This window comes from Coffea eugenioides, chromosome 5 (genome assembly GCF_003713205.1).
Source record: "Coffea eugenioides isolate CCC68of chromosome 5, Ceug_1.0, whole genome shotgun sequence".
In the NCBI taxonomy this organism is placed as follows: Eukaryota; Viridiplantae; Streptophyta; class Magnoliopsida; order Gentianales; family Rubiaceae; genus Coffea; species Coffea eugenioides.
The window spans coordinates 40,734,992-40,745,953 of NC_040039.1; the positions used below are offsets into that span (position 1 = coordinate 40,734,992).

General features: G+C 35.1%; 1 protein-coding gene across 3 annotated transcripts; it reads left to right on the forward strand.

Moving 5' to 3' along the window:
* The first annotated feature begins 923 nt into the window (after positions 1-923).
* On the forward strand, positions 924-6,316 carry LOC113770112 (glutamate receptor 3.4-like). 3 transcript variants are annotated; one of them, XM_027314478.1, is made up of 7 exons: positions 935-1,101; positions 1,226-1,591; positions 2,554-3,893; positions 4,082-4,359; positions 4,749-4,780; positions 4,915-5,324; positions 5,560-6,316. In XM_027314478.1, exons 2-7 carry the CDS (start codon positions 1,303-1,305, stop codon positions 6,022-6,024), a joined length of 2,814 nt encoding a protein of 937 aa, XP_027170279.1. In that variant the 5' UTR covers positions 935-1,101; positions 1,226-1,302; the 3' UTR covers positions 6,025-6,316. The 3 variants fall into 3 exon arrangements, with proteins under 3 accessions (XP_027170281.1, XP_027170279.1, XP_027170280.1); XM_027314479.1 differs by lacking the exon at positions 935-1,101 and having other exon boundaries at positions 1,453-1,591; positions 2,562-3,893; XM_027314480.1 differs by lacking the exon at positions 5,560-6,316 and having other exon boundaries at positions 924-1,591; positions 5,049-5,208.
* The last annotated feature ends 4,646 nt before the right edge of the window (positions 6,317-10,962 follow it).

Sequence of the window (10,962 nt, forward strand, 5' to 3'; positions counted from 1 at the left end):
CAAATGTTAAAATGTAATATATCAACTTAATTATTATTTTAAATCGCAAGTTTCTTTTAGTGGTTTGAAATTTGAGACCTTTCACTGACGCTTCCTCCTCTCTCAACTATTTCAACTCATGTGATGGCATTACATATGATAAACTTTTCCGTTTGATACTTGAATTATAGTATATTATTAGAACAATTACAGGAAAGAATAATTCTTTACTGAGATTGCAAGACTGTTCTCATGTTTTGAGCTCTTCTGAGGGCAACCGTCCACTTTATTAACCCATGTAAATTAATCCAAGTGACTACAAGAAAATGGTTATCTTGTCCTGATACCCAAAGTTACTCCCTCAGAAAGAGCCACAAGTGCAAGTCTTGTACCATTTTTTAAGTGTTGAAAGTTGCAAATTTTGGATTCAGTTCAGGTAATCTAACTTGTCATCTTCCAACAACTCTCTTCGGGTCTGAATTGCTCCAGTTAACAATTGTGTTTAGTATCATGTCTGCAACATTTATCAATTCATGAATGTGAATCCCAGTGCAGATGCCCAATTGACTATATTGCAACTTGTGCTGCAATATTTTTTTTAGATGTTCTTCTCATTTTCTTTTGTCTACTGTTACTTATTTATACTGGGTTAAGTTATGAATATTTATACTTGTTGGATGGTAAAATATGTTTTCGTTTACCAAAAATATGTATTAGCAAAGTCGAATACAAAGTGATGTGACGTGAGTATAATCTGATACGATGAAAAATGTTAAATAACTAATATACGCTATCATTTCTTACAAAAGGGCAAAAAAATGAAAGAAAAGAAGAAAATGCTGGTGCGTAATCTAACATGAGTCAATTTACCATTTTATTTTGGAAGTTTGTGCACATATTCCATGATTATTTTGAAATGTGAGGTGCAAGTTGGTAAGGTTGTTTCAGGTTCAAATTACTGCACTTTCGTTGGACTCTAGTTTTAATGAACCTTCATTTTTCTTGGCCAAATTTGCAGTGAACTTTCCTCTGCTTTGTAATACCTCTGGGGTGTTTGCCTTTTGAGGACCGATACGAGGGTCCTTAATTCTTGGACCTCTATCTTCCAGTTCTTGTCTTGAGGTTCTTTTCTGTGCTTCATCTTTGATCAAGTTCTTAAAGCTTAAAAACCCATGTGAGGAATCTTGTATTCTTTTCTGAGTCTGTTGTTTGAGGAGCTTCACGTTCTTGCTCTTCTCATCTGCAGGACCATAATTTCATTGAAGGATTTTTTTTCATCAAATGACTTAAAGAATCAGATATAGGATTCTTGCTTTGTGGGAAATGGAGCTCATTTTTTGTCTGAAGAGAGCATTTCTGGTATGGGTTTCTTGTCTGTGGGTGACCATGGTGGTGGTTGGTCAAGGTGCAAACGATAGTTCCGCTGCCAGACCAAAGGAGGTGAAAGTTGGAGCTCTGTTTACATTGAATTCATTTATTGGAAGATCAGCAAAGCCAGCTATTCTTGCTGCTTTTGATGAGATCAATTCTAACCCAAGCATTCTTAAGGGGACAAAATTGAAGCTCATCTTGCATGATACAAATTGCAGCGAATTTCTTGGAACTGTTGAAGGTAATATTGGAAGGGAAGATGGAAATTCTTGTCTTAACTAGTTTCGTATGGAATTAGACCATAATTTGTTTCTTTTCCACTGCTCTATACTTAAGTTCTAGTTGTTGTTATCAGAAATGAATTTTTTTTTCTTTTTTTTTTTGTGACCATATGTACTGGTGAAGTAAAAGAAGCATTCCTGCGGTTGGCTGTTTTAAAGTAATTAGGAATCAGCTTAATAAGTGGAAGTGAGTTGAGTTACATGCACTTTGTTGCTTGTTGCATGTGCATTTTTCATCAATCAGGCTTTAATATTGGTTGTCTAATATTGCTCAGTTGGCAGTTGTCTATTCTTAACTCAAGCTATTCTATCTGAAGGTGTTCATAAACAAAACTCCCGAGTCAAAGCAATAGCCTTACTACAAGCATAAATGTTGCTAAATTGCAAGTTGCAGAAATATCATGCATCATGTTTCCTCTTGGATTCTTCTTCTAGCTCGGACAGACCTTCAGTGATCAGATGTCTGACTTATTATCCATTCGTTTAAATTATGAAATCGCAGCTTTGGCAACTTCTTGTACTTGCTTCTTGCATCCGTATCATATAGGGAAAACAGTACAATCACAATTCTTTTGTTGCTTAAGTTGTTATGTCTCTGCAGCACTGACATTAGAAGTAGAGAATGAGTTATCAGGTTTTCCTATTTCCCCTGGAATGGCTGTGCATGGCAACAAATTGTTCATAGTTTTACAACTCAGAGTTTATAGCTAATTGAATTATCAACTTTTTACACCTAAAAAATTTGAGATCTTGAATATATTAAGAATGGCGATGAACTAGTTATCTTCATATAAGTTTGAAATGTACTTGGTATGATCAGTATATCTAATGGCCCTGCCTTAATTTTTTTTGAACATCTATGGGTTTCTGAGTAATTGAAAAAGAGGAATTGGAGGAAATGACTGCATCCTCATTTGTATAGGTTTGCAGTTGATAGAGGATGAAGTGGTTGCTGCAATTGGTCCACAGTCATCAGGGATTGCCCATGTTATTTCTCATGTTGTGAATGAACTTCATGTACCACTTCTGTCATTTGGGGCAACAGATCCAACTCTTTCCGCTTTGCAGTACCCATACTTCCTACGAACTACCATGAGTGATTATTTCCAGATGTATGCAATTGCTGATATGCTTGAGTATTTTGGATGGAGGGAGATAATTGCCATCTTTGTTGATGATGATTATGGTAGAAACGGGATTTCTGTATTGGGAGATGCACTTGCCAAGAACCGTGCAAAGATTTCTTACAAGGCAGCTTTTAGTCCAAATGCTCCCAGAAGTGACATTAAAGATTTATTAGTTGGAGTGAACCTGATGGAGTCACGGGTTTTTGTCGTACATGTGAATCCTGATTCTGGCCTTACAATCTTTTCAGTTGCAAAGACCCTTGGAATGATGAGTGCTGGCTACGTTTGGATTACTACTGATTGGCTTACTTCTGTTTTAGATTCAATGGATTCAGTTGATTCTCATACAATGGATCTTATACAAGGTGTTGTTTCTCTTCGCCATCATACTCCAGAATCAGATCTCAAAAGAAGCTTTTCATCTAAGTGGAAAAATTTGAAGGATAAGGAAACCCCGAACTTTAATTCTTATGCCTTGTATGCTTATGATTCAGTGTGGTTAATAGCTCGTGCTCTTGATGTTTTCTTCAATGAAGGAGGAAATATCACATTTTCTGAAGATCCCAGCCTGCATGACACTAATGGAAGTGCCCTTTATTTGAATTCCCTGCATATATTTGATCAAGGGCCGAAGTTTCTCAAGATACTTCTCTCTATGAACTTCACAGGTTTAACAGGTCTGATACAGTTTGATTCAGAGAAGAACTTAATCCGTCCTTCATATGATATTCTTAACATTGGTGGAACTGGTATACGAACGATAGGCTATTGGTCAAATTATTCTCATCTCTCTACTGTTGCACCAGAAATTCTATACACAAAGCCTCCAAATATTTCAGCAAGTAACCAACATCTGTACAGTGTAATATGGCCTGGTGAAATGACAGCAAATCCTAAGGGATGGGTATTCCCAAACAATGGGAAGCCTCTGAGGATTGCAGTTCCCAACCGGGTTACTTTTAAAGAATTTGTTAGCAAAGATAATGGGCCTTCTGGAGCGAAAGGATACTGCATTGATGTATTTGAAGCTGCTATAAACTTGTTGGCTTACCCTGTCCCCCACACATACATTTTATATGGAGATGGCAATAGGAATCCTGAATTCAACAATATTGTTTTTGATGTTTCTCAAAACGTAATTATTCCAGCACCCTTTAATTGGTATCCCCCAAACAACCACGTGCATACACATGCACGCACGCGCACGCGCGCGCACACACTTTCATCTCCTATTTCAGTAGCAGCGGTACCATTCGACTTGTAGTTTATATCTAGTGCTGCAAGTGTTTCCTTTTATTGACATTAGTTAACTGGGTTCTGCAGAAATATGATGCAACTGTGGGGGATATAACCATTACTACTAATAGGACAAGAATTGTAGACTTCACACAGCCTTACATGGAATCTGGACTTGTTGTAGTTGCTCCTGTTAGAGAGGTTAAATCTAGTCCATGGTCTTTCCTCAAGCCATTTACTTGGCAAATGTGGTGTGTGACTGCAGCATTTTTTCTATTTGTCGGTGCTGTTGTTTGGATTCTTGAGCATCGGATGAATCCTGAATTTCGTGGTCCACCGAGGCAACAACTTATAACGATCTTTTGGTTAGTATCCTGTACTTAGACATACCTCCTAATACACTGGTAGAGCTTGTGCAAGTTGTGTTCTAGATCGTCATCTTCACATTTTCTGCCAAGTACTCCTTTATATTCTCATTAATGTGGGCCTGATCATGAGCCACTTTGCAGGTTTTCTGTTATGTGTAGCACTCAGCGAACAACTCTACAAATTGTTTTCTCTTAGTGTACTTTTGCTATTATGCCATGAAATTCACCTAGCTCAATTTCAAAGAAATATGCTTTTGATAAATGAATGGTTTGTGTTACAAATTGTCTCAGTAGCTTCCTGATGAATTGGTGGAGATATTAGCTTTTCATCGAGTGTTTCTCTGGCTTTATGGATGCTAATGTACTTTATGGATTTTTTGTTGCAGGTTTAGTTTCTCAACGATGTTTTTTGCACACAGTAAGTAGATAAATACCTATTCAAGTGTTCTTACTTAATTGTGCATTCTTTTGAGTTACTAGTTTTTTTTTTTTTTTGGGGTCTTGGGAAGAGCAGTGGTTGAGCAATCCTAATAGTTTTGTTTGATTGAGCAGGAGAGAACACCGTCAGCACCCTTGGGCGTTTAGTGCTGATCTTGTGGCTCTTTGTTGTCCTAATTATCAATTCAAGCTATACAGCTAGCTTGACTTCAATACTCACAGTTCAGCAGCTGACTTCACGTGTGCAGGGCATCGACAGTTTGATTGCCAGTTCGGATCCTATAGGGATACAAGATGGGTCATTTGCACACAACTATCTTGTTGAAGAACTAAACATCGCAGAGTCGAGGCTCCGAACCATGAAAACCCAAGATGATTATGTTGCTGCCCTTCAGAAGGGTCCAAGTAATGGTGGCGTTGCAGCTATAGTTGATGAGCTTCCTTATATTGAACTATTCTTAGTCAATACAAAGTGCACGTTCAGGACAGTCGGACAAGAGTTCACGAAAAGTGGATGGGGATTTGTAAGTTAATAATTCTTATTTCTTGAGGTTATTGTTTGCTTAAGCATGCTGAGAATGTAAATGTGAGACATCTTGGGATAACATACTAAAACTAAATGCACCTATCTAATGAAGTCTAGTTGTGCGAGCTAAGATTGGTGTCGTTACTTCAATGGATAGATAAACATAAATCGTGTATTCCTAGTATTGTAATTTGAGTATCAGTATCATGCTATTCAAAATTTGCTTCGTCCAGGCATTTCAAAGGGACTCTCCTCTGGCTGTTGATTTGTCCACTGCAATTCTTCAACTATCTGAAAATGGTGATCTCCAAAGAATCCACGATAAATGGTTGTCTAGTGATGCATGCTCTTCACAACCCAATCCTGTTGATGAAAACCGGCTCTCTTTAGACAGCTTCTGGGGCTTGTTCCTTGTCTGTGGTATAGCATGCTCCATCGGTCTTCTTCTGTTTTTCTGGAGGATTTGGCAGCAATACCGTCTAGTCAACAAGGATGACGAGGAAGAGGCAGCTCGGGAACGTGAACTTCCACCGGATGATGGCAGCAGACGATCAACGCAACGTGCCACTAGCTTCAAGAGCATACTTGATATAAAAGAAAAAGAATTCAAGGAAATGCTTAAGCTTAAGCGCAAGAGCAGCGATCAAAAACGAGCTCCCAGCCAAAGCTCAGACGGGCAGCCGATTTCACCATCTTGAAGAGAATTATTCTAGGTTTGGTGTTTTTCCACAATGCACCTTTGCTTTTAGTGTAGAATGCGAACAGTTTGTCCCCATTATTAGTATAAAATACAGCAAGGTATGCTGGAAAATCCAAGCAATGTCAAAGAACAAAAAAAATTTTACTGCTTAGTAGGAAAAATATGTGGGGAAATTCTGGTGTAGATGTCATGTGTCTTCTGGAAACTACAGATGAATTAGAAAAGATATATTTCCCTTCCTTTTTTTGCCAATTCTCCAAGGAGATTTGAAGGATCTGAGAGTTGTGACAGCCCTTTTAAGCCTCAAGATTTCTTTCCAATCCTCTAGCATGTGATATTAGTCTTTTCTGTGTGGTTTGGAAGTACAAATGATCTGTCTTAGCAGCTTTGATTGAGCTAGGAGTTGTTACTAAAAATCAGTAAGAGCAGATGAAAAGTGCTTAAAAGCAAGTTTCTTTATTTTCAATGAGCAGGGGAGTTTAAGTGGTCTAGACTGACTGTCTAAGCTGCAGAAAATTCATTGTTCATTTGTTTACAATTTGGAATCTTGGAACTGAAATTGAGAATTGCAGTCAAGGGCTGGATTATTTGTCATTACCAACTTTATTAGCTGACAGCAATTGAAGCCCTAACTCGGGTCATAATCGAAACCACTGATTTTAATTCTTAATTTTTTTTCATTAGAAATAGGTTAAATGCAACTTTCTCATAGACTTTAGATCCATATTATCTATTCAACATGCCAAGCTTTCACATAATTCAAGCTAATTTTGTTTATCTGGCAAGGTAATCCGAGATATCAGCGATTGCATCAAATAATTGCCTTAGTTTTAAATCAGAACAAATTGGATATGTTATATAGGTCCAATCTAAACTTAGTCCAGACGAATTGTTTAGAGCTACAAAATTGCCAAAAAACAAATTTTAAAAAGGAAGTTGATATCACCAATAAAAAAAACTCAAAAAATCCAGTATATCCAATGTCAAATTTGAAAAGTTATACCACATTATAAAATTTAAAAAAAAAAACTTTTTCATTTCTTCTGATTCTGTTTTGGGTCCCATATAGATCAAATATGACCATTAAAGGGCACTGTAATGGTCATGGATTACCTACCAGCCCAATTCAGAAAGCCCAGTCTAAAACTAACAGCAGTAGGCCCATCACAACACCAAACGCCAGATGAATGCGATTATAGCTTGTACCGATTGTGACTGGCCTAATGACCATTAATTAACCTTAAACTCCACCCAGCTTTTCTTTAAAGGCTTTTAGTTGATAGAAACATTACCCGCCATGAGGTTCTTGATTCGATTCTCAATTGGTTTCATTTTCTCTCTTCTTTCTCTCTCTCTCTCGTAAGACTTGAGGTCTTCTCTTGAACCGAAAAAAAAAAAAACTTTATCCAACTTCTCGTAATACCAAAAATCATATCTTCAACCCAGAATTTCCTCAAAGGAGGCAAAATCACCCACGGATATAAAAGCGTGACACTCGAATTCTTGTGTCCAAAATTTTAAGCGTCCAAGGTTTTTATTGATTTATTAAATCTTACGTTGCATTGGACTGCCCTTCGTGTTTCTAGGGTTTTGATCAGACGTAATTAAAGTTTTTTTTTTTAAATCAATTGATAGCTTAAACCATATTAGCTTTTGGCCACCTCAATGCGAAGTAGATGTAACAAGTTATTAGGGAGGGGCTACCTTTACATGTCATGGTTTATATTTTTGTTCGTTCTAAAATTCTTATGGTTTGAAAGAGAGATAAATATATCTATACTTATTTATTGCACCCTTAATACAGTTTCAAATAGGAGAAGTTGAAGTCATGGTCCTATAATACATGATCTTTCAAATTATCTTTTACTTTTGATAGCTATTCCTCTTTTAAAACTCCAAACTCAACCAAACAAGATTGAGGGCAATTCTTCTAGCCTTATGTCAATATTAATGTCAATATTAATAACTACCGTTGGAATTATGGTTCTTATCTATAGTGATAATTATATGGCTCATGATCAAGCATATTTGAGATTTTTTGCTTATATGGGTTTTTTCAGTACTTCCATGTTAGGATTAGTTACTAGTTCGAATTTGATACAAATTTATATTTTTTGGGAATTGGTTGGAATGTGTTCTTATTTATTAATAGGGTTTTGGTTTACACGACCTCTTGCTGCAAATGCTTGCCAAAAAGCTTTTGTGACTAATTGTATAGGGGATTTTGGCTTATTATTAGGAATTTTAGGTTTTTACTGGATAACGGGTAGTTTTGAATATTCATTCAAAACGTGGACATGTTGTTCCTTGTCTCCCCACTTCGTGCAAGGAAGTTTAGAAAAGTAACATTATTATTGCACTTTATTTAACATCAATGGACATCATAATTCTTTAGAAAACAACTTAGAGGTGCTGATAAGATTCCTTTGTATGGTTTTCAAGTTCCCAATCCTTCAAATTGAAAGATATATTGCAAGTGAATTATTTGTCCCTAACTATAAAGTGTGTGTTTGTCTTTAAGGACATATTAATATACCAATAAATGCTTCTCACATGCTTTGATGCCATATCCTATTTGATCATGTTGTGGAGGTAATTATGTTTGGGATTATAGAGGCACATTAGGTGTATGTACTTATTGAGGTTAGATTAAATGCATAACTATACCCTTACATGCTTATATAAATTGATAATTTGAGATTAAATAATTATCTTGCTTCGTGAACATCTAAATCCTCGGTAAATTCAGATCCAACAAAATTTAATCAGGTAATTCCTATAGCATATTCTTAGAAAAGAATGTTCATCTTGTTATTGTGTTTTGTTGTACTTTTTACATAGTTAATTGACATAATTAATCATCGACAAAGTTATGAATATAAAAAACAAATTTGAATTTATAAAATGCACTCTTTCAAAGACTAATTTGAGTATTATTTTTTACTGTATATGGCCAAGCTTGGTTTGTATGATATCTTTTTTTTTTTAACATTTTTTTTGGGATGGAGACTGAATCTGTCCTTTGTATTTTAATATTGAACTTTTAAGGTCATACATTGATTTCTGTACCGGCCAAAGATTCCTGCACATCGCTTCCAGTTTAGTCCAAACTCCAATAATCTTATCTACCAAAACATAAACAATGGGAAAAAAAAAAAATCAACTCGCATGTATATAATTTTTTCTAGGTTTTATCGGATACTGGTTTTTCAACACTGGGGCCAAGGGGTTGAAATGAAAGATGGATGGACAATTATCGACCAAGATCAGAGCCACATAAAATAATATCTAAGGGTGTAACTAACCTAAGTTATTGAACTCTTCTTTAATTTTTTGTTATTTACCGTCCCATCCTCCTTACATTCGAACTGTCAGGCACATTATTCAAATTTCGAATCCTGAAATCAAATAGTAGAAAAGATTCTAAGAGTCATCCCCGACTATTAGGTGACTCCAATAATTTAAATGATTGAGCTTTGTCATAATTACATATGAAATGAAATTAAATAGATCTTTTGAATTCAATATCCTTCCATGTTGACATCTTCTGAAAATTAGTTACTTAGTTTTTTTTCCCTTCTTATTCTTCATTTTCTAGGTGCAAGAAAAGTGATCTCCATTTAGTATCCTATAGTCTTTTATACCCAAAAAAAATATTTGACACTAAGAAACTTTTCAATAATTCTTTCAATTGATCGTGATGAAAATAAATGCAGAGTGATACAAACACTTTTTTTCCCCCAAGAGAAAAAGAGAAATCAATAGAACTTTAAAAGATCCAGAAAAAGTCTATGTAATTAGAATGATGTAACAAAAGCCTACTAAAATGTGAGAACAATCTTGGCCTTTTCTGTCTTGGTTCTGAGTGGGGCTAATTTCATGATTGATGTTTGTCAATTTGCGTGTATGGCCTGAAATTGATTCTGTCAATGGTGGGACTATAACGTCCTTGTAACAAAGAAACTATTGTTGGAAGAATCTTGTTAGAGTTAAAAAAAAAAAAAAAACCCAAAAATGTTAAAGAATATAAGAAAAAAGAATAGAAGAAAAAAGATTTGTTTTATCATGCTTAAATGGCTTATCATTTCCTCCTCAATGGGTTATAATCTCAAGAATAAGTTTTGTTCTAATAAAATTTAATTATTCTTCTCAAATAATCAAACTAAATTGAATTTAAAAAGGGATTAAGTTTTTTTAGCCATAATAATTACTTATTCCGCATTTCCTTTGGATGTTTTATTGTCGTTGTCCAAGTAAAGATAATGTCGCAATTCCAAAAATAGAAGATTTTGTGAAAGTACTTTAGATGTATATGTGAGTAGTAAAGAGTATTTTAAAAATTTTAATTAGCAAATTTATCAATATTGTTCATCCCTTGCATCGCAATTTTACAAAAGCTATAATGTATGAACCTATATTTCGTGGCCTATACTCTATAGTGGACCAAATTTTCCATGTAGATTTGTGAGAAAATCAAGAAGAAATAGAAAGAATCATAAAAAATACCAAAGAAAATGAAAATTCCAAAACCCCACGTGGTCCAGTATTGTGATAAATGATGGCTCTTGATCCATTTTTCTCGCCGAGATTGATTAAAGTAATTATGGAAAAACAATGATGAAAAATATAAGAAACAAAAAAGAAATAATGTAAGGTTTGGATCTTTTTTTTTTTTTTCTAACATATACAAACAAATGATTAATGTCCCCAAATTCCTATGAAACATAAACCTAAATAAATCCAAAAAAGCCGGCATTTGGAATAAAATTTTAGACTTGGCAGCCCACAAAATCAGTCAAACAATCCCCCACAACAAACGGTCACCTGTCATCACCACACATCAATTGTTTGCCATCCCCAAAAAAAAAAAAAAAAAACCCAAAATTAAAAATACCAAATTTGAAAAACATTTAATAAAATGAAATATATTCAACAA